This window comes from Saccopteryx leptura, chromosome 13 (genome assembly GCF_036850995.1).
Source record: "Saccopteryx leptura isolate mSacLep1 chromosome 13, mSacLep1_pri_phased_curated, whole genome shotgun sequence".
Taxonomy (NCBI): domain Eukaryota; kingdom Metazoa; phylum Chordata; class Mammalia; order Chiroptera; family Emballonuridae; genus Saccopteryx; species Saccopteryx leptura.
Window position 1 is genome coordinate 12,693,387 of NC_089515.1, and position 24,550 is coordinate 12,717,936.

The 24,550-nt window shown below is 41.2% G+C and overlaps 2 protein-coding genes across 3 annotated transcripts in view; both read right to left on the reverse strand.

The window, feature by feature from the left end:
* Positions 1-23,948, reverse strand: part of PNLIPRP3 (pancreatic lipase related protein 3) — a 31,605-nt gene extending 7,657 nt beyond the window's left edge. Inside the window, exons 1-8 of one of the 2 annotated variants that reach the window (XM_066354997.1) lie at positions 23,833-23,948; positions 21,759-21,913; positions 16,397-16,516; positions 15,696-15,827; positions 14,051-14,159; positions 11,088-11,207; positions 10,882-11,004; positions 7,756-7,874 (exon numbers count right to left, since the gene is read on the reverse strand). In XM_066354997.1, coding sequence (XP_066211094.1) covers positions 7,756-7,874; positions 10,882-11,004; positions 11,088-11,207; positions 14,051-14,159; positions 15,696-15,827; positions 16,397-16,516; positions 21,759-21,913; positions 23,833-23,881 — 927 coding nt within the window. In that variant the 5' untranslated portion in view covers positions 23,882-23,948. Of the gene's footprint in view, positions 1-7,755; positions 7,875-10,881; positions 11,005-11,087; positions 11,208-14,050; positions 14,160-15,695; positions 15,828-16,268; positions 16,373-16,396; positions 16,517-21,758; positions 21,914-23,832 lie in introns of those variants that run through there. The other variant, XM_066354998.1, reaches the window with a different exon arrangement.
* The window catches only part of LOC136384694 (pancreatic lipase-related protein 2-like), a 132,854-nt gene extending 108,741 nt beyond the window's left edge, over positions 1-24,113 (reverse strand). Inside the window, exon 1 of the mRNA XM_066355170.1 lies at positions 24,108-24,113. Coding sequence (XP_066211267.1) covers positions 24,108-24,111 — 4 coding nt within the window. The 5' untranslated portion in view covers positions 24,112-24,113. The remainder of the gene's footprint in view (positions 1-24,107) is intronic.
* Between the last annotated feature and the right edge of the window lie 437 nt (positions 24,114-24,550).

Genomic DNA, 24,550 nt, shown 5'->3' on the forward strand with positions numbered 1-24,550 from the left:
ACTCTCACTCTCTCCTCTTTTGGTTTTTTTTTTTTGTTTTTTTTTTTGCTTTATTTTGTTTTTTTCTCTCCTTTTTTATTTCTTCCTTCGTTTTTCTCTTTTTCTTATTTTTTTCTTTCTATTCGTTTTTTCTTTTCTCGTTTTACTTTCCTCCCATTTAATCCTCAATCACGAACAAATTAGTTAATTTGGGACTCAAGGTTTTTTTTGGCTTTATTTTTCTTTTTCGCTTTTGTTTTTGTTTTTTTCTTGTTAGTTTATTTTTCTGGCATTTTGGGTCCTCCCAACCCAAGGTCTCCATTGTATTTGGTTTTTGCTCCACTTAATACAACATATTTTTACTTATTATTTTTATTTTTTTCTTCTTTATTATTCCTTTTTTTGTCCTTTTTTCTGGTTCCCTCTTATCCCTCTCATTATATCTCTTAGTTGACCATCACCCGCAGGCAGATCAACTTATGCTTGTCTAAGATTTTCTTTCTTTTTTTTTTTTTTTTTGCATTTAGTAGGTCCCTACTCCCCTTTTTTTTTGCCCCTTGAACTCTTCACCGCAAACCAGGCCCTCCATTATAGGCACGATATTTCCCTGAGGAGGGGAGAGGAGGGAAGGAGAAGAAAGAAAAAAAAGGGGGAAATAATAAATTATTACTGCTTTTTTTTGTGGGGTGTTTTACCCTTCGGGTTTTTTTTTTTTTTTTTTTTTTTTTTTTACTTTTTACTCTTTATTAATTCTAATTAGTGCTATCAACAAGACCACCCTCAGATGCCAATAAGAAAGAGGAAATCGAATATTATGGATACAAAAGAAAGAGAGGTAACACAAATAGATGTGGAAAAATCTATGGAGAAAAGACTTAACATATTGGAAGCCTTGGAGCTAAATGACAGAGAATTTAAAATAGAAATCTTAAAAATACTCAGAGATATACAAGAAAACACAGAAAGGCAATATAGGGAGATCAGAAAACAACTCAATGAACACAAAGAATATATTACCAAGGAAATTGAAACTATAAAAACAAATCAAACAGAAATGAAAAACTCAATTCACGAGCTGAAAAACGAGGTAACAAGCTTAGCTAGCAGAACAACCCAGATTGAAGATAGGATTAGTGAAATAGAAGACAAACAACTTGAGGCACAACAGAGAGAAGAAGAAAGAGACTCAAAAATAATAAAAAACGAGAAAGCCCTACAGGAATTGTCTGACTCCATCAGAAAGAATAACATAAGAATAATAGGTATATCAGAGGGAGAAGAGAAAGAAAATGGAATGGAGAATATACTCAAACAAATAATAGACGAGAACTTCCCAAGCCTGTGGAAAGAACTAAAGCCTCAAATTCAAGAAGCAAACAGAACACCGAGTTTTCTTAACCCCAACAAACCCACTCCAAGGCACATCATAATAAAGATGACACAAACCAATGACAAAGAAAAAATTCTCAAGGCAGCCAGGGAAAAGAAGAGTACAACATATAAAGGAAGGCCTATTAGATTATCATCAGATTTCTCAGCAGAAACTCTACAAGCTAGAAGAGAGTGGACCCCAATATTTAAAGCCCTGAAAGAGAGGAACTTTCAGCCAAGAATACTATACCCATCAAAGCTATCCTTCAAGTATGAAGGAGATATAAAAACATTCACAAATACAGAAAAGATGAGAGAATTTATCACGAGAAAGCCCCCACTCCAGGAAATACTAAAGGGGGTTTTCCAACCAGATTCAAAGAACAAAAGAAAACAACACCACAAGTAACAGCTCCACCAAGAACACAATAAAACCAAACTTAAACTGTGACAACAAAGGAAAAAAAAAGGGGGGGAGAGAATGGAGATTAACAGTAGCAAAGGACGATGAAGTGCAGAAATACTTATAAGATAGGGTACTACAATGAATATGGTAGGTACCCTTTTCATTACTTAATGGTAACCACCCTAGAAAAAACCACCACAAAAACACATGACTTAAAAAAGGTAGCAACAGAGGAAAGAAGTATGGAACACAAACAAACAGAAACAAATGATAGAAAAACAAAAGAGAAGAATCAAACTAGATACAAAACTAACAGAAAGCAATTTATAAAATGGCAGTAGGGAACCCACAAGTGTCAATAATTACACTAAATGTAAATGGATTAAACTTACCAATAAAAAGACACAGAGTAGCAGAATGGATTAAAAAAGAAAATCCAACTATATGCTGCCTACAAGAAACACATCTAAGCAACAAGGATAAAAACAAATTCAAAGTGAAAGGCTGGAAAACAATACTCCAAGCAAACAACACCCAAAAAAAAGCAGGTGTAGCAATACTCATATCTGATAATGCTGACTACAAGACAGAAAAAGTACTCAGAGACAAAAATGGTCACTTCATAATGATTAAGGGGACACTGAATCAAGAAGACATAACAATCCTTAATATATATGCACCAAACCAAGGAGCACCAAAATATATAAGACAGCTACTTATTGACCTTAAAACAAAAACTAACAAAAATACAATCATACTTGGAGACCTCAATACTCCGCTGACGGCTCTAGATCGGTCATCCAAACAGAGAATCAATAAAGATATAGTGGCCTTAAACGAAATACTAGAACACCTAGATATGATAGACATCTATAGGACACTTCATCCCAAAGCGACAGAGTATACATTTTTCTCTAGTGTACATGGAACATTCTCAAGAATTGACCATATGTTGGGCCACAAAGACAATATCAGCAAATTTAGAAAAATTGAAATTGTACCAAGCATATTTTCTGATCATAAAGCCTTGAAACTAGAATTCAACTGCAAAAAAGAGGGGGAAAAACCCACAAAAATGTGGAAACTAAACAACATACTTCTAAAAAATGAATGGGTCAAAGAAGAAATAAGCGCAGAGATCAAAAGATACATACAGACAAATGAAAATGAAAATACGACATATCAGAATCTCTGGGATGCAGCAAAAGCAGTAATAAGAGGAAAGTTCATATCACTTCAGGCCTATATGAACAAACAAGAGAGAGCTGAAGTAAACCACTTAACTTCACACCTTAAGGAACTAGAAAAAGAAGAACAAAGACAACCCAAAACCAGCCGAAGAAAGGAGATAATAAAAATCAGAGCAGAAATAAATGAAATAGAGAACAGAAAAACTATAGAAAAAATCAATAAAACAAGGAGCTGGTTCTTTGAAAAGATCAACAAAATTGAGAAACCCTTGGCAAGACTCACCAAGGAAAAAAGGCACAGGACTCAAATAAATAAAATCCAAAATGAAAGAGGAGAGATCACCACAGACATCATAGATATACAAAGAATTATTGTAGAATACTATGAAAAATTATATGCCACCAAATACAACAATCTAGAAGAAATGGATAAATTCCTAGAACAATACAACCTTCCTAGACTGAGTCATGAAGAAGCAGAAAGCCTAAACAGACCAATCAGCAGGGAGGAAATAGAAAAAACTATTAAAAACCTCCCCAAAAATAAAAGTCCAGGCCCAGACGGTTATACTAGTGAATTCTATCAAACATTCAAAGAAGACTTGGTTCCTATTCTACTCAAAGTCTTCCAAAAAATTGAAGAAGAAGCAATACTTCCAAACACATTTTATGAGGTCAACATAACCCTCATACCAAAACCTGGCAAGGATGGCACAAAGAAAGAAAACTACAGACCAATATCTCTAATGAATACAGATGCTAAAATTCTAAACAAAATACTGGCAAACCGAATACAACAACATATTAAAAAAATAATACATCATGATCAAGTGGGATTCATCCCAGAATCTCAAGGATGGTTCAACATACGCAAAACGGTTAACGTAATACACCATATCAACAAAACAAAGAACAAAAACCACATGATCTTATCAACAGATGCAGAAAAGGCTTTTGATAAAATACAACACAATTTTATGTTTAAGACTCTCAACAAAATGGGTATAGAAGGAAAATATCTCAACATGATAAAGGCCATATATGATAAACCATCAGCCAACATCATTTTAAACGGCATAAAACTGAGGACTTTCTACCTTAAATCAGGAACAAGACAGGGTTGTCCACTCTCTCCACTCTTATTTAACGTGGTGCTAGAAGTTCTGGCCAGAGCAATCAGACAAGACAAAGAAATAAAAGGCATCCATATTGGAAAAGAAGAAGTAAAGGTATCACTTTTTGCTGATGATATGATCCTATACATCGAAAACCCGAAGGACTCCACAAAAAGATTATTAGAAACAATAAACCAATACAGTAAGGTCACAGGATACAAAATTAACATACAGAAGTCCATAGCCTTTCTCTATGCCAACAATGAAATATTAGAAAACGAACTCAAAAAAATAATCCCCTTCACGATTGCAACAAAAAAAATAAAATACCTAGGAATAAACATAACAAAGAATGTAAAGGACCTATATAATGAAAATTACAAAGCATTGTTAAGGGAAATCGAAAAAGATACAATGAGATGGAAAAATATTCCTTGTTCTTGGATAGGAAGAATAAATATAATCAAAATGGCCATATTACCCAAAGCAATATACAAATTTAATGCAATTCCCATCAAAATCCCTATGAGATTTTTTAAAGAAATGGAACAAAAAATCATCAGATTTATATGGAACTATAAAAAACCCCGAATAGCCAAAACAATCCTAAGGAAAAAGAATGAAGCTGGGGGCATTACAATACCTGACTTTAAACTATATTATAGGGCCACAATAATCAAAACAGCATGGTATTGGCAGAAAAATAGACACTCAGACCAATGGAACAGAATAGAAAGCCCAGAAATAAAACCACATATATATGGTCAAATAATCTTTGATAAAGGGGCCAACAACACACAATGGAGAAAAGAAAGCCTCTTCAACAAATGGTGTTGGGAAAACTGGAAAGCCACATGCAAAAGAATGAAACTCGACTACAGCCTGTCCCCGTGTACTAAAATTAATTCAAAATGGATCAAAGACCTAAATATAAGACCTGAAACAATAAAGTACATAGAAGAAGACATAGGTACTAAACTCATGGACCTGGGTTTTAAAGAACATTTTATGAACTTGACTCCAATGGCAAGAGAAGTGAAGGCAAAGATAAATGAATGGGACTACATCAGAATAAAAAGTTTTTGCTCAGCAAGAGAAACTGATATAAAAATAAACAGACAGCCAACTAAATGGGAAATGATATTTTCAAACAACAGCTCAGATAAGGGCCTAATTTCCAAAATTTACAAAGAACTCATAAAACTCAACAACAAACAAACAAACAATCCAATAAAAAAATGGGAAGAAGACATGAATAGACACTTCTCCCAGGAAGAGATACAAATGGCCAACAGATATATGAAAAGATGCTCAGCTTCATTAGTTATTAGGGAAATGCAAATCAAAACTACAATGAGATACCACCTCACCCCTGTTAGATTAGCTATTATCAACAAGACGGGTAATAGCAAATGTTGGAGAGGCTGTGGAGAAAAAGGAACCCTCATTCACTGTTGGTGGGACTGTAAAGTAGTACAACCATTATGGAGGAAAGTATGGTGGTTCCTCAAAAAACTGCAAATAGAACTACCTTATGACCCAGCAATCCCTCTACTGGATATATACCCCAAAACCTCAGAAACATTGATACGTGAAGACACATGTAGCCCCATGTTCATTGCAGCACTGTTCACAGTGGCCAAGACATGGAAACAACCAAAAAGCCCTTCAATAGAAGACTGGATAAAGAAGATGTGGCACATATACACTATGGAATACTACTCAGCCATAAGAAATGATGACATCAGATCATTTACAGCAAAATGGTGGGATCTTGATAACATTATAAGGAGTGAAATAAGTAAATCAGAAAAAAACAAGAACTACATGATTCCATACATTGGTGGAACATAAAAATGAGACTAAGAGACATGGACAAGAGTGTGGTGGTTACCAGGGGTGGGGGGAGGGAGGACAGGGGGAGAGTTAGGGGGAGGGGGAGGGGCACAGAGAACTAGATAGAGGGTGGCGAAGGACAATCTGACTTTGGGCGAGGGGTATGCAACATAATTTAATGACAAGGTAACCTAGACATGTTTTCTTTGAATATATGTACCCTGATTTATTAATGTCATCCCATTACCATTAATAAAAATTTATTTAAAAAAAAATAAAAATAAAAAAATAAAAATCCTTGGGTAGCAGCATTGGTGGATTTGCTATTCTAGATTTTGACGTTTTAGATTTATAAAGCATGGACTACATGGGCTAGGACTACAGTAAAACATCCCATGTAAAACTTCATTTTTAGTCAAGGAAAATTCTAACTAAAATAATACTGGCTGCCATTTCCTGAGTGCTTACCATGTGCCAGACCCTGTTCTGATGCTTCATGTGCATTTAACTCAGCTAATTCTCACAGAGGCCCTTGTTACTGTCATGCTTCCAGACTCCCTTCTTTACAGACGTGGAAACTGAGGTGCAGAGAAGTTAAACAACTTTTCTGGTAAGTGATGAAACAAGAATACGAACTGGGCCAGCCTGATGCTAGAACCCCTCTTTATTTTATTTCTACGACTATTTGGGTAAAAGTGTATTAAAACATGTCGAGGAAAGTGACTCGATGTTCTCCAAGTCTGTGACCATAACTTGCACCCATGTGGGACAGGGGTCTAAGGTTCTCCAACCTGGCAGGTTGAACCCCATTGTCCCTGACTAGCCCGTGAGCTGTGGGTCTGCTTCCACCTGTGGGACAACTGCCCGGACCCTTGAGCCGCTCAGACCAGCATCCGGGCCGTAGAAGGGCCAGGCGGAGGAAGAGGGAGTTATGGGGGAACGCCAGTGTTTGGCTGTCAAGCTTCCTGAGAATGGAAGCTGACCAGGCCACATTCAGAGTAAGGACAACTGGCTCGGGAACTACGAAGACGGCCTGAGGACATCCACTCCCTCACCTTGCTCTGTAACAAGAGGGAGATGATTATTTCCGTCCCGGACCCTGGACTTCCTCACAAAGTGCTATTACTTACAATGAACATTAGATGAAACCCCCACGATGTTTTTCTACCCTGATCAAACAGTGGTCTGTAAACACAAGAGGGAAAATCTTTTCCACTTCCCACTACAAAATAGATTTTCTTTCTCCTTTTCACCGTGATAACCAAATGAAGAATGTGCTTGGCTCAGATCTGTCACCGTGTGCTTCAGGACTCAAGCAAAATCAGATTTAGTTTTTTGTCACATATTGATCTGTGCGGAGTTCCTGTGAGCGATCTATGCCTTGGTTCTGCTCTGTATAAATAATTAAGTTTTAATAAAATAATCTTCCTGTTCCGAGTGAACAGTAACATGTTTGGTGGTAGTTATTGATTGGTCCAGCTTTCTTGGGGGTATCTTTGAAGATGACATTGAAAATACACAGAAAAAAAGGGTGCCCGGGACTCATTCCAGTTCTACAGGAGCATCTAATTACTGCATAACAAATGGCCAAAAAAGCAACACCGGATATTATGTTCAAAAGAGCTGAAACCATCAGAACACAAGTCGTTGGTTTACTGACTTCAGCCCATCAGCAACCTTGGCTGCTTGTTCTGCACTCCGCACAGAAGGACTACTGTTTCCCAAAGTGGCAGATGCAGTTTTTTAACCACAGACTCAAAGCCCTAATTTTTAGTTGGTTGATCATGCTTCAAAAAAAAAAAACCACAAAAAAAACCCAACTTGTTAATTAAATCCCACTGCAAAATGCTTGACTTACCACTTTAAAAAATTCGTAGGATCTACAAGGATAAGCAATAAATGCATCAGGATCGAGTATACTTTCCATATAGAAGCGCTGACTGCGGGCATGGTTGCAATCAAAGAAGGAAGCCACTTCTGTGAAAACAACTTCCAGTTAGTGGACAGCAACAGGCAGATCAACCGATAACGGAGAATAGGAACCATTTCTTAGACAGAGTCACTTTAAATGAGTTTCTGGACGAGGGTCCAGACAGTTAGACCTTGTGAGTATGCTTAGATAGTGCACAACATTTATTAGTATTACATGGCATTTTCTTTGCACCAAAGAATTATTTGTGTGAGTCTAAAGGGACATTTGAGCAGAGTAAATAAACAAATGGATATGTGGGTGACTTTGTGCTCTGACACTAATATCCTCCCAATTTCCCAGATCTCTGACATAAGCACTTAGAGCTCTGAGTATCCCTGTGCACCCAGCATTTCCTAAGGCCAATTAATTGGCCTCCCAGTCTCTGCGGGAAGGACTGAATACCACCCCCCCCCCCATTTAGACACAACACAGCCAGCAACGCTAACCACTGCACACCATCAGCGGAGCCTCAGGTATGGCAGGTGGGAGGGGTTAGAAAGGACGCTAGAGATAAATCAGTTTTGTCATTTTCAGACATAACATTGTGGCCACCAACATTTAGGATTATTGCAATCATCAATAAGAGATCTAAATACTTCGCTCATTTCGAAGTGGCCATAGCACCCTCGCCCTTTGTGCTCTCCTGTCTTACTCAGCATTTTACTGTACGGCATGAGCCATTATCCCAGTGACCTGCACGGCTTGGCTGATCTTTCAGACACTAGATTTTGGTTTTAGCATATGTGGTAAATCATTCATCTCTCACAGTAGCCTCCAATGAATCACTTTTTTCTAGGTCCTCACCCTTTTGAATACCATGTTATCATTCCTCCCTTCAAGAGATGGAGCCTATTTTTCCCCCCTCATGGGTTACAGGTTAGTCTTGTGACTTGATCTGACCAGTAGAATGTGGAGGAACGGACACTGTGCAAGTTCTAGGACCTTGGTCTACAGGACCTCCCGTGTCCATACCTGCTCTCTTGGAACCCAGCCTCCATGTAAAGAAATCCAGTTTAACCCACTGGGAAGAGAGGCCCAAAGGATAACAGACCACCTGAAGACAGATGAGAACAGGCACCAAGACCCCAGACAGGGGAGGCCATCCTGGACCTTCCTACTTAGCCCAGCCCGGCCCAGCCCCCAGCCAATGTAATCGTCTGAGTTACCCAGGGGGACACACTGAGAACTCGGCCTGAATCTTCAGCCTCAGAACACTGGGCATGAAACAAAAGAACTACTTTTTTTAAGTACTATAGTTTGTTATGCAATAGGTAATTGAGACAGCATGACTTCATAAGTGCAATAATTGGCATCATTTTTTCTTTTTTTTTTTTAAATGAGGCTATCTCTCACCTTAGGTCTCTTTATATACAGACTTATATTCAAAATTAATTGTGATTTACACGAAATGGTTCACTAGAATAGAGGGAACTAGGAATTTTAAAAGTAACGGTTTCTTAATAATAAATATACTGTAGTATCGAATTCCTTGAAGTCTTAAAACTCACCTAAAGACTTCACTCGAGTTAATTCTTTACAGAGTTTCAAATGCTCTTATAATGCTATAAATGTATAACACTGATTATAGTTCTGTAAAGGAGTCTGATGACTTATATTTTACCTTTATAGGAAAGATTGTAAATCACAATATGAAAAATAAAAAAACATAAGTTCTACATAGGCCTTTTATGACGGAATGTTGCTTATCTGCATTAAATGGAGTTGGCTTTCATTCTCATTTTGAGTATCTGTAGTTTCACCCCCTTTTTTAAAATCAGTCACTGCAAACAGATACTTTTAATCCCATTTACCATTTTAGAACAGATTTTATCATTTATCTCTAGGGAAGAAGAAATCCGAGCTCTTCTTTATGTCATGGTCTGTGTATCCTTCCTCTACATCAGCCAAATAGAAGATTAAATAATTACATCATCTAGGTATTCTGACCACATGGAATTAGGTGATGAGATATTTAGAATCATCCATGTACTTATTTTCATATCATTGTATATTATTTTATTATGTATCTTTATATATTACATATGATATGTTTCATTATTTACATAATGATGACATGTAGAGATGGGGAGGAATGGAATTCCCAAATAATAATTTGTTGGTGCCTTGTAACTAAGTGCCTTATAGATGTTATTATTATTATTATTGGAAACTATTATACAAATTTAAATGCTATTTGTTTAATTTATAATTAAACTGCGAGCCAGAGTGATTCTGTTACAAAGTAAGTCAAACCACATTTCTCTTCTTCTGAAAATCTTCCCATCCCACCTATCTCACTAGACTAAAAGCTGAAGCCACAAGGCCCTGTACAATCTCCCTCTGCCCTGCTCCTTCTCTAACCTCAGGCCTTATTATTCTCTTCTCTTTCACTTAACTCCAGCCACAATAGGCTCCTCACTGCCACGAACCTCCCAGGCATGCTCCTGCCTCAGGACCTTTGCACGTGCTACCCATACCCCTCAGCCTGGAATGCCTTTTCCCCAGGAAGCCACATGGCTAATTCCTTTAAGTAACCTTTTCAGTAAGGACTCCTCGACCACCCTATCAAAAATCTCATTTCCCCACCTCACCCCTACTGGCATCAACACATACTCCTATTCCATACTTTGTTTCCTTGGCATTCATTCTATTAATTGTTTTTCTAGCAAATTAGAACACCAGCTTCATCAGAAAAATATTTTTGTTTTCATTCTTACACCCGCTGTTCCTAGAATAGTGCCTGGCACATAGCAAGAACTAAAAGCATATTTATGAAATGAATGAACCCCCTTGTTATATTGACTACAATGTGGTAGGCATGCTGTTAGGCAGTGAGGATACAAACATAGCTAAAACATGAATGCTGACCTTGCAGAGCTCCATACCTCTGACTATATTTTGGGCTAAAATAGATTTTTATATTCTATTATATACAAAAGGATATGGATCCTGTCCAAGGAGGGAGCTGAGTGAATGTGTAACAGCAGCCTTCAGATTTTAGAAAACATTTACCTTCTTTGTAAGCATTGAAATTAAATTGAAACAAAGGTGTAATTAAGTCTTCACATCCTGGCATATGTTTCCCTCCATTTGGGTAAAAGTCAAGGTGTCCACATGCGTTAATGATCCCGGCACCTGAAATAGCCAAAAGCTGGATGAATGCTTCTGAAATTCTCCTCTTTGCATCAGTGTAGCTTCCATTTGTGTTAAAAACTTACCAAACTCAAAAAGGAAGCGAACTGCATTGGTATGAATAACATCGACAAAGTTGGCGTCCGAGGGGTCCAGCCGGACTTCATGTGGAGTGTTGTGGAAATATGGCCCAGCTGGGTCCAACCCTGGGAAAAAAACATACATGAAACCGAGTCAGGTTCCATTCAAGAGTACATGGGTAGCGTTGCTATTCTGGAAGGGCAGGTGGTGAAGGCAAGGTATTCTTTTCCATATGCTTTATATAGGTCACACACACCCAGGACAAATACAGATACATAAACTGAGTACATAAATGCAGGGTCTGTCCGTATTGCCACGTCAGATTCCTACACACAAGAAAGAATCTGTGCCTAGAAAATGCCCAACAGCCAACAAAGTCAGGAAGTCAGGGTGGCTTTTCTAAGTCTGTATGTGGAATGCCACCTAAACAATTGCGGTTATGGACTGAGATGATCTTAAAAGAAGTATCTGCATGCAACAAACAAACAAACAAACAAACACAGGAGTCTTCAGAATGCAAAGCTGAATCCAGCAAGAAGCATCATTAAAATGATAGAGGCCTAGTCCTCAGCTGAGGGTTCCTTCGTTCCACTTCATTATACGAGAAATAAAAAGCCTGAAGCCCAGCGAAGTGCAATGATCTGAGAAGGTCACCGAGTGTTAGAGGCAAACGGACCGAGAGTCCAGGTGTCCCAACTCTCAGCCCATTGTCTCTTGTGCAAGTGTCTAGTAAAATAAAGGTAGGATGTCGAGGAGTCTCTAAAATGCTATGACCATTCACATAGCCATTCATTTACATATGACTCAGCAGTTATTTTTGAAGCACTCACTATGTGTCAGCAGCTAGTAGAGCTTAATCATCAGGAGCTGAGTTTATTAGTGTGTATGGATTTCTGTGTGTGTGTGTGTGTGTGTGTGTGTGTGTGTGTGTGTGTGTGTGTGTAGAGGCAGTAATCTCTTTTCAGATTGGAAAAGCACAATGCTCTTCACAGATTTAAAAAAGAAAGAAACCAAAACAACAACAACTTGAATCAGCTGATCACTCCCTGCCAGTTACGGATATTTACCATAGACATAGAAACTTAGGCATGGTTTCAAATCTATTATTAATTTTGTTTTAAACTAATTTTATAATAAAGTTAAAGTCTTTCTTAGGGCCTCAGTCCTTTGGTTACTGAAGGAACATGATTTTTTCACAAAGGAACCACTTAGAAGGAATATAGATTGCAACATCTAAATTATACAAACTCTTTGGACGTTCAGAGAGCGTTTAAAATTTTATTGTTTTCTATTTACTCTACAGGATAATTCACTTGGCAGAAAGAAACTGGAGTTCTAGAGTATCTGATTATTGAAATACGAATTAAGGAAAACAACTCTTCGTGAATTTACTGTGGCCCGTGGTGAATTTCTAAGACGTGCCTGGCAATGCGCGTCCCTTTCATTTATAGTTGAAATGCCCGACCAGCCATGCAGGCTCCCTGGGGTCCCATCGGCACAAACTTCCCCTGGACTTGAAAACTTAGAGCAAAGGGTGACTTTTGCCACCCAATGACTTCAGAACGAAAGCACAGTTTTATTATCCTACATGAAAATGACGGTGGTGAGCTGGGTTGGAGTTGGGACCAGAGAGCTGGGAGGAGGAGGAAGCTTTCGGCAGGAGAGCCTGTTACACCAAGAGACTGCAGAGGCGAACTACTCTAAACCCAATGCGAAATTCTTACCTCTGTTTATAAAAATATAGTTTTAAGTGGAGTTTTAATTTAAAGCATATGTGTGTGTGTATACACAATATTGCAGCTTATTGTTTTAATCAACAGAAAATGTGTACGTACTGCGTGCCAGGCTTGGGGCGGGGGGCGGGGGGTGGGTAAGGGCGGCTCTCTAAGCCGTTTATAGCCCATTGAAAATAACAGTCATATGAAAATGACCAGACCATGTCATACAATATTTGTATTTTCAAATGTAATTGAGGCATATTTCAAAGAGTGGGAGGCACAGAGAATGAACTCTGCCTGAGGAAGACACCTTTGGGTTGAACTTGAAGGACCAACAGGGGATGTTTAGGGCGAGAGAGGAGAACACGTGAAATATGAAAAAACACGAGGACACGTGAAATGTCCCTATAGCAGCTAAGGGGTCTTTGGCAATGGGAAGTCTCAGCAGCAGAGGGACCCAGCCCGCGTGCACAAAGACGATGACCCTGGCAGTTCTTGTGAAGACTGCTGGGGCCCCAGTCACGGTGGCCAAAGTCCAGGCCAGAGACAGAGAGGGCCTGGGACAGGCGCCGGGGCCTGGAGAGGCACGAACAGTCGAAGGAGACATGGGACTTGCTGATGGACTGTTGGTGAGGGGTGCAGAGGAGGGAGAGGCCAGCCCAGCTGGTCCACCATGGGGCGGATATACGGATCTCCATCCATCTGACTCAACGGCTTGGAAGTCAGAGTGCAGGGAAGGGTTATGATTGGTTATCATCCTCAAAAGCCTAATTCGTAGTATATACTTTACAAATCAGTTAGACTTAACAGTATATCCAGGTGTCCTATTGAACATTTTTAGCTATGGGAATAGCATGGGCACTAGCCTTGAACAAACCGGTTCCATATTACCAGAGTATACTGAGTCCAGATGGGTCACGGACACCCTTCCAGGACCATCGGTGGGGCTCTGACTCACACTTTGTGTTAGCAGGTATGACATCTCAAAGCCTGGGCATGTCATAATTCTTTCAACCAGCCCCGCCAGGTGGCTGATCACCTGGTTTCCATTGTTTTCCCACCACGGGTGACGCTGCAGCGAACGTCCTTGAACGTGGACCCGCCCACTCCTGCTTTGGAAGCACTTCTGAGTCTCAGTTAAGGGGAGTCACGGTTCCTCGTTATTTTATATTTGCTTCTGGTACTTAGTGTGTAAAATAAATAAATAAATAAAATAGGCAATTCAAGGCCCAGCTCCAGGGCAGGCTTACCAGTGATCCTTCCGAGGCCTGGAGTCCTTGACCCCGCCTCCCCCGCCAGGTGAGCTCCCAAGCTGTGGCCAATCAGGTGCACTTTAGAAGGGGAGTATCCAAATTGTTTCTGAGGGGATTTTTAAAAGGATAACAAAACACACATAAATATATACATATATATATTTATAAAAGAGCAGGTAGAATGGCTTAAATATGCTTGAAATAAGAAAGGAGATGGCACATTTCTCCCTCCCACATACAGGATGGGGACTGGCAGACTGACAGGTGACCCCCATGTGCCCCTATTCCCATCTGGCTGAGAGTGCATCAGGCAGGCCTGGGGGCGTGCCTTGTGTCAGAGCCCCTCTCCCGGTGCTAAGGGACCTCCTGGTCCTTGGGTACAGAACAGCCCATGGACCATGTCTGGGGTTTCCAGGTCATCTCATCCCTGCCGGCACCACCCCAACACAGGTCAGAGGCAGCTCCTGCCCGCGCTGCTATCCACTCTCCCGCCTGGTTTAAGACACGTCTAGGAAATAAATGTCTGGGATGACACGGGACCGAGAGCAGCCCACAGCTCAGACCCCAAGATCAATGAAGATTACAAAAACTTATGACTGGTTTTCCTCTGAAGAGGGGATTAATCTGATTTCATTCTTTTTTATGTAGAGACCCACTCTAAGTGCCTCCCTAAGATCCACTCTTCCTGGTGGAGAGTGGGGTGGAGAGAGAAGTGGGGGGGGGAGAAGTGGGGGAGCAGAAGGAGAAGTGGGGGGCAGAGGTGAGTGCTGCGCTCCCTCGTTCTTCTTCGGGCTGTTTCCGCACTGCGCTCAGCGTTAAAGTCACCCTCCCTGGCCGCCCATCCAAGTTGGCTGCCGATCGTGTCCCTCTCTGTCCCTGGGGTTCCCTCACAGCGCTGCGCCTATACTCTGCCAGAGCTGACACCCTGTCTCGCTCACGCTGTGCCTTCAGTGCCCAGAATGGTGCCCACTCACAGCAAGTGCAAAGTAATGTATTTGTTGGGTAAATGAGCGAACCCTCCTCAAGACTCTGGAAGGGTCTAAATCTTTAGATGTTACTTCACAGCCTTTTATGGTGGGAAATTATTTTCTGTAATGGCAGAGCGTTTGAAAATTTGTAAGTGTCTCTGGCACCTCCCTTATACATAGCAAAGTCTAGTTGATTCTTTCAGACGATGTGCAGGTGAAAGAATTGTGCCTGGACTGGCGTACAGACCTAGTTCACTGCTGTGGAGCCCAACTTCTGGAAGAAAATGCACTTCACGTTCTAAACAGGTAACATTCAGGAGATGGAAATGGTTAATATAGTAATTACTTAGGATAGATTTACAATGCCATGGAAGCTAGCAGCCGTGGTCCTACAGGCAGATCAAGGCGGTGACCTTGACTTGGAGGAAGGTCGGGAGGCCTTGGGTGAGGAGCCCATGAAGGAACACTGCCACCAAGTGGCACTTTGTATATCACAGGCACTTTCCCAAGAAGTACCTTCCCCTTCCTGACTACGGCGCACGAATCGCATGCTTGCCATTTCACCTGTTCAGTACTTGTGCGAGCTAATAAAAAGAATATAAAATTGCCCCGAATTCTTAGTGGGATAATGCAACACCAATGACATATAATTTAAAAATAACAACTCTCCTTACCACGAGAACATCAATAAAATAAGCCACCTCGGCTCCGACCACGCGGAGGTTGTTCACGGCGTGGATGTACTCCTGGGACCCGTTAGCCCAGTCTAAGTTAATGCAGTTCACATCTTCCACTTTTAGCAACACCTGGTGCGAAGATTCAGTATGAGTAGTCAAGAAATAAAAATGAAGGCAAACCAAAGTATGAACTTATTTCATCCTCATTTACAGCTAAGGAAACTGAGGCACGGGTAAGGCTGATTAACTTGCCCCTGATCCCAGGGCCCATAAGTAGAAGCATGACATGAATTCAGACAGCCTGCTTCTGCCACACTGCAGGGCCGTACAAATAATTCATTGCTTGCCATGTTCGCAGTGTATTCACCTTGAGTATCGGAGAGGAAAATTAATTTCTTGAAGTGAACTTAGAAGTTTTGATCCCTTACATTAAAGAAGAAATTGATCATGCCACTCATTTTTTTGTGTGTGTGCAAGGTGAGGATTTACCAAATAGTTTAAAAAATATGCTCCCATTCTAATCTATGTCATTCATAGTAGGTGGAAATAAGTGGAAAATGGAGAATTCACTTCAGGCCACGGAACATGGACAGTATGCATAACCCGGGGCAGGATATGAACGCGCATTAGTACTATGCTCAGTTCATTCATGCTACACAGGATCTTTCCTGCTGAAGAAGGGATTGTCCCCATCATACACTGCACACATCGCGCTGCCATTTCCCGTCTGATTTCCATCCAGGTATGGTGATATGGGTCAGCTTGTAGGCTCTGAAGTGCGAGGCTCGGAGGGTTTGATAATTAACGGCACTGACCTCCTGTTTCAAGTGAACAGAGATGAAGGTGAAATAGTAATTCAAAATGATTTAATATTTAGTAGAATGACTCTAAATCAGCTCAGAAGCCTCCCACTAAATTTAATTTTTAACAACCTCCTGGAATACATTTTTTACCAAAGAAATACTTACTGATACATATTGCAAAAGAACCAAGAAATGATTCATGCATTCTGAAATGCAGTATGGCAATTTAATCATGAGGGAAGAAGATAAAATTGTTTGGTTTTAAGACAATGTTTGTGAGACAAGGTTGCGTCCGTTTCAGTCAGAATTTCAGGAAGCCTTCCCTTCGGATAGTACTTGCCTGTCAGTGTAATTCATGGGAGTTGTCTGATTCGAGTTTTAGAACATGCTACGAGGGTGGCAAAGAATTGGTCCACCCCACTTGATGATGAGGAAGAAACGTTAGAATCTCACCACGTGAAAAACAGCATAGTAAAGATAATTTCATGTGGTTATATTAAATATTCCTTTTGTATTTCTTATATCTTGTTGCATTGGTTTTATGATGAAATTCTCAAAGACTTCAGAATACTATGAATTTCAGTGATTTTATTATTAAGAGGAGGTTTAAAAGGCACGCGTATAGCAATTTTATTAAGACAAAAACAAATAATCAGCAAACAACAAGTCTGACAGTAGTGAATCCTATAATTAGAAAACCACACATTTTGATACTTAGATATTTAAACAAAGAGTCTGTGGCCAGCTGCCTGTCTTAGTAGTGCTGTGGCATTAATCATACAACTTGCTGGCTAACGTATCTCCTTGACTGGAAGCAAACAATTATGAGAATCAAAAGTTGGTTTACATGGTAATTACAATAGAGCTGATACTCGTATCTATTTGTGTCAGAAATTGTTCTAAGTACTTGATAGAGTAGCTCATTCAACCTCACAACACAGTGACATAGCTACTGATTTTACAAACCAGGAAGGGCACAATGATAGGTGTCAAGTCACTTGTCCCAAAGTACTGCAGCTAATGAGTCCTGAGTACAAGTTCAAAGCCACATGGTCTGTCCCCGAAGTCATGTGCTTAGCCACTGGGCTCTCAAGTTGTCATCTGATCATAGTGTTCTCTACTGATAGGGCCCAGAGTGGATGTGGGATTTGCTGAGGCAGGTAATAAAATCAGTTGCATTCAGGCTTTGTTGAACAGAGCACTTATCTGCTAAGTAATGAAATCCAAGGGCAAAAACACTAGTCCATCTATGCATCTAAAAGACCCCAGGTGCTAATTCCAACTTCTGTTTCTACACCCAAAACAACTGTTTTTAGGGAGGAATTTAGTAGAAAAAGTTTGTTTAGTCTTCCCTCATCAAGAGAATAGTTTGAAGAAGAGGGACCCTGAGCGAGCCTCGTAGGGGCAATCGGACAAGTCTTGTGGGGTCTGAGCATCCCTCTGTTGTCCCAAGGGCCACTGAGGAATTTAATGAAGTAGATAAGGTAGAAAACACATTCTGTTCATTTTCCATTCCACCCAGCACACGCCTGGAAAACGGCACACTAGCCTAGAAAATGGGAAACGCCAAACCTCGTGGGATCAAAAGAAGGCAACTGGGATTCTGCTGCCACAAGGAGAGATATGGAAAGGGTGTCAGAACAGAACAGGTTATCCAGAAAAGGGGCGCGTTCAGGTATCGATGTTTAGTGGGGTGCTCGGGGACCTCTTCTCTTGACATGCTCATCTTTGAGGAGGCATGGAACCTAGTCGGTACGAGATCACCCCATTCTACAACTGCTCACAGGTGATCTCATTGCCAGTATGTCAAAACAGTCACCACTTAGGGATGTTCCAGCCTTGACAGTGGCTGCGGGCACAGAAACTGCCATAATTATGCACTGCGCATCACCCCTAGTGTCTGCACGAGCCACTCTAGGTTAAGGAGTCATGCATTTGTGGGGGAAGTGGGTCATTTGATTCTTGCAGAAAAGAAGCTAAAAAGATCTATGACTCTTAGAAGACCAAGGTCATTGCACCATGCTTCCCTTTGACAATTCCTCCCTCTGGGAAAAAAGTGTGTTAGACCTTTGCACAGTTCACGTCTACTTTCTCATAGACAAAGGCAGTCCGATTCCTACTGTATAGCATTTGGGTCAAGCCCAGGACAATCCTCCTATTTCCTTAGTCATTATAACACCTTGACTCATACTATGTCCTAGATGTTGGTACAAAACACTTTAACAACAAACCCTCAGGCTCCTATCCATTGCAGAATTCAGTACAGATCTAGTTTGTCACACATGGTTCTTTCCAAATGGCAGGGAGTGGAGAAGACCTGAGGAGCGTGATTTTTACGGTCCCTTTATTAGGAAAGTACTTGGTTTCTGATGTTCTCTTCATCATCTTTAGGGCCCAGCCTCGCCTTAAGACTGATGTTTGTCAGCTTCTATTTTAGTGCGTGTTCTACAGGTTCAAGTGTGTGACCATTGCGCAGAATGAAGGACCAGTGAGTCCTATGAAGGCTGAGGGCTAAGACCAGGAGAAACAGGCAGTCGTGTATGGGCACATATTTATATATCCTGAAACTCCTAAACCGACAGAGGTGCCCCAAACATTTGTGTTCAACACAGATTCTCTTTACATTTTAAAAACCATGGTAAAAATACACATTACATAGAAGTGACCATTTCAACCACTTTTACAAGCACAATTCAGTAGCACGAAGCCAGCCTCACTGTATGCAACCATGACCAGAGGAGGATTAAGGTCCGGAGTGGAAGAAACTATTGAGCCCCTTACATTAGAAAAAAGTGTCAAGTTGGGGTTTGGCAGGGCCCTTCAGAAGTCGGGGCCCAGGGCGCGCGCCTGGTGCACCCACCGTTAAATCAGCCTCTGCCCATGACCACCACCCCTCCCCCGAGCCCTCTTCATCGTCCCAAACTGAAATTCCGTGCTCATTGAACAAGAACTCCCCACGACTCCCTGCCCCTCAGCCCCTGTAATTATTATTCTACTTTCTGTCTCTCTGAACTCGATCGATTATTCTAGGTACTGCATCTAACTGGGATCATACAATATCTGTCCTTTTGTGTCTGGCTTATTTGATTTAGCAAAATGTTTGCAAGTTTCATCCATGTTGTAGCATCTCTCAGAATTTCCTTTCTTCTTAAAACTGAGTAATATTTAAAAATTAAACTTTGGAAACACTTTGTAAGTTTCTCTATACTCACAATAAGGACTTTTCTCCTTTGTTCTAGATAGAGTTGTCACCCTTTAGAGAAGACAGCATACTTCATTAAAGAGCAGTGTGTATGCAGGCACCTGTGTGCCTGGTATGTAGACAGCTACAAAGCAAATTATGTTTATGTGATGTGAGGTCATAGCAGAAGGCTGTCTTGGCCGGTGAGGCCGACCCTCTGTGTGATGGGTCTGATGGAAAGCCAGCCTCAAGGTTATAGACATGTAAGGACTGAAATTGATACCACGAGGGATGCTCCTTCCTCCTTCTCCGACCCCCTTTCCCGTCTGCTCCCTAAATACAGAAGCCTCACTGGGTCAAGTCTCATGCTTTTGTCTCTGCCCCTGGAATTGCACGCTTTCTTTGGGCTTCAACTTTCACCTCTGGGTGAAAGACTTTTGAATCCCTTCCTCTGGCCCTGGACTGCCCCTTACGCTGTAGGACTATAACCGCCAAAGCCTTCCCAAATCTCACCGGGCCAAAACTTAACTCATTCTCTTTCACTCTGAATGGTTATGACAATCACTTCTAACCCCTCACGAGTGAAAGCCCAGGACCATTTATGATGTTTATCATGTCGACTGTCTATTATCATATTCACACTCCGGTTCAGGCTAGTTCCCCCTGTCCGATCCAACAGCAGGGTAGCATTCCATTCAGTGCACTCTGATAGGACTTTCTGTGACCGTGCAAATACATGTGGACTGTCCAGTATGGTCACCACTAGCCATGCGTGGTTAGTAAAGACCTACAATGTGGTTGGCATAGCTGATGACCTGAATTTTGATTTAATTGTAATAATTGCTGGTAGCTAGTGGCTACTGTGCTGGACAGCACGGCGCTAAGTGGTCTGGTGTCACCTCCAGGCTTCCCGAGTGTCAGGCGAGAAGGTGCACTTCAGCCAGAGTACACGGCCTAAAACCTCTCTGAAAACTCACGGCGGGGCCTCATGGCTCCGAGGTGAAATCCCAACTCTACAGGAAGTAGTTACGTGATTTGTTTCTAATCAAGTTGTCTAACTAACTCTACATTTGAAGACTTCCCTTCTGTCCCCAGTCTAACCCTTGTCCATGTCACTTCTTTTGACATTTCCCTGTCTGCCTCTCCTTGTAAAAACCCTGCTCGTTCTCAGGGCACACCTCAAATGTGTGTCCTCCTCAAAGTCTTTCCTGGTTACCACCCCGCCCCTGGGGGAGGGGGTGAGCCCTTCCTCACCGCATTCCCACAGCTTAGGTCACAGATCATAATTTGTGTTGCAATAAGGGTATTTATTTATAAACCTCGTTTCCCCTAATACAGGGGTCTCAAACTCGCGGCCTGCGGGCCGCATGCGGCCCGCTAAACAATTTTGTGCTGCCCGCAGACTAATCCACGAAGTTCAAAATATTTTGGATAAAATTAAGTAAGCCTAGGGGCCTACTTGTATTTTTCATTTCTCTAGCATCCTAGCTAGATATTAGCTTAGTTAACAGCAGTTGTGATGCGAACTACAGTTTCTGGTCGTTTTGTGACACTGAGTAAACTGCATGTACGATTGTGCTTGTTGTACTGATTTTTTTTTTTGTTTTCAACTGCAGTGAGAAAAGTGTTGCGTAACAGTTGCCTTTTGTAGACCTAGTGCGGCCTGCCGAACGGCTGTGATCTTACTCTGCGGCCCACATGCTGAGTTGAGTTTGAGACCCCTGCCCTAATATAATATACTTCAGACACTGTCTTTCTTATTCAATTTAATACATAAGAGATACTGTGGCTTGACTATAGTCTTACGTGTGGAAGCCTCATAATTAATATATTAACTGGACAAAATACTACATTTACCATCTGCATGTGAAACACCATCTGCAGAGCAATTTATATATTTAAATACTAGGACAAATAATAGGAGGAAAAAAATCTGGCTCACGATCATAAACTGAAATACTTGCCTTGAAACCAATAGTTTCTGGCAGAAGAGGTTACCGCATCGATGTCTTCTCTGCCTCTTGCTACAGTTTCTAATTTAGAATGGTCTGTTGTGAAGGCAGCAAGTTAGCTTACCTGATGGGCTTTGGGGTTGTGTCTAGTGTAGAGCAGGAAGCGAGTGTTTATCTCCTCTGGGGACCAAGGTAATCCGGCTAGCTGCCTTGACCAAGTCCCGGTCCATGGGAAGCCGTCTCTAAAGCACCCCACCCTTTCATAGCAAATTTCTTTTCCTGCAAAAAACAAACAAACAAACAAAAAACCCAAAAAAACCCAGACAGAAACCAGGAGTAAACAGGAAGAGACACTGCTCTCCTGCCGCTGGGAGAAGCAGCATCCCCCTGGGGTCCTTACTGACAGTGTCTCTCGGGGCATGGCTGAAATGACTGCTGTGTCCCAGTGTGGGCAGAGTAGGGGCCGGCCTGAAGCTGAGGGACAACAGCCCCATAACCGGCCTGTCCTGCTGTCCACCTCGTCTCACCTCCTCCTCCCATACAATCAATAACACTCTTCAGCGCATTTATTGGCTTCCGCTGTAAACTTACATCGTAGTCTATTTCGCGATCCGTGCTTCATATCCCTTCTAACCTGAGTCCCTACCTCTGCAACCTGAACTTGGAAGGGCTGCGCGGCTGCCCCTCCCCCTAGTCCTCCCTTCCGCCTTCCCAGGTGTGCCAGCGGCAGTGCCGCCCTCACACCGTCAGCAGTGATAACATTCAGCAAGTTCTATAATCACAATGAACTCTTCCGTGTGTTGTTTGTAGGCTGACTCCAAAAAAAAAAAAAAAAAAAAATCAATAGACAGAATTTATATGATTATGACTAGACAGTTTTCCTTCCGCAGCCAGCCAGCATACTACAATTACACTTCCTTCTCCGCACCTTCCTTCAAAGAGTACTAAACGAATTCTCTTTTCTTGTATGACCGCTGCTCAAGATCGGTGTCACTGCGGTTTGCTCCACATTTGAATCGGGCTTTCTTGTGCCATTTTTGTTTTCCTGGTTTCTCTAGTTGCCTCTGTTTTTTCCCGTTGGAAGTGTAAACGTGCCTTCTTCTATATATCCTTAGTGGGACTCCTGATCACTGTATCTCCTGCCCACAAGCCATCCTGTTTCTCCCCTCGAAGTACACATGTATTCAGCTCTAATTTGGAGCAATGATTTCACGTTTGGACTTTGCCTTTCTGATACAGCCTTCTGTGTTTGCTAGAATGCTCAGCTGTCCTTATTTTTTGCATTCCATGGCTTTACCCCCAAGTTCTCAACTCCACTACCCAGGCTATGGAAGACAGCGTGGATTTTAAAATGAAGCCTGGTGTAAATGTTGCATGTTTTCTATGTTTGCAACTTACCAGGGTTATTGGTCACCATGCCTGTTTTTCTCCATAAGGAGATACCGTAAAGAGGGCATAAAGTTAGAAGAAACTAGATGTGATGGAATAGACTGATCAACATCATAAGCACTAAAGCCACTTAGGAAAAAAATAACATATTTGCTATAGTTAACAAGTTGAAATTGGACCAACAACTTCAATGGCCAATCAACAAAGGATAAATACAATATTGCACTAGAATGGTAAAAACAGATAAAAACCAATAACTACGACATAGTAAGTGCATAAGCAAGTCCACAGTATAAAGGGCACAGTTGATGAGTACTGAGTTAATGTATAAGAAATGTCCACAGACCAATATTCCGTCTCAAAATCATGACACAATGGAAAAAATCAATGTGGATGTTCCGATCAGCATTAACCACTTCATTCATTCATTTAAACATTTATTGAGCATCTTCTGTGAGTCCAGTACTGAAACTGGAAACATGTATTTTCTCGTTTACTGTTACATAGCCATCTTTGAAAAAATTGAGACATCAATGGATAAGTTACTTCACTAAGGCCATAAGGCTAGTAAATGTCAGATCTGGAAGCCAAATATAAGACTATCTGCAACTTTTATATTATTGGAAAATGATGCTTTACAACTGCTCTTCAGATCAAGTCAGTATTACAGGATTGATGCATTGCCCTTAGATAATTTTATGACAAATAAATCAAGATATAAACAGAAACCATATTTCAAAGTCCATGTCAATTACATTTTGGATGTGAAATATACCCATTATTTTAAAGGAATTTATTATGAGTCTTACCTGTTGATATGCCAAAGAATAAGAGTGTAGCAATCCAAATCTCAAACATCTAAGTTGATTTTTTTTAAATCACATACAATCTTCTTGAAGATTTTTTACTTGTACAGTCACCTCACTATAAAATATTCAGCAGTTTTCTTCAGAATGACACCACTCACTGTTTAAGTTCTAGATGTAGAAGAGCAGAGCTAACCGCACCGAAGCTCAACCAAGTGAATGTGCCAGAGCCAGACACCTAGCTTCCCATTAAGAGAGCTAATTAGTGGGTGTGTCTTGCATTGTGTGACTGGTAATGAAAACTTCGGAGGTTTCCGTTTCCTCATTAGTAGTATCTCAGTTAAGCGCAGACCGAGTCACTCTCCAAAGTTAATTTTAAGGCTTTGGGATGCTAGATAACAAACATTTTAAAGGTAAAACTTTTTCAGCCTGACCAGGTGGTAGCACAGTGGATAGACAATCGGACTGGGATGCAGAAGACCCAGGTTCAAGACCCCGAGGTCGCCGGCTTGAGCACGGGCTCATCTGGTTTGAGCAAAGCTCACCAGCTTGAGTCCAAGGTCGCTGGCTTGAGCACGGGGTCACTCGCTCTGCTGTAGCCCCCTGGTCAAGGTACATATGAGAAAGCAATCAATGAATAACTAAGGAGCTGCAACAAAGAATTGATACTTCTCACCTCTCCCTTTCTGCCTGTCTGTCCCTATCTGTCCCTCTCTCTGTC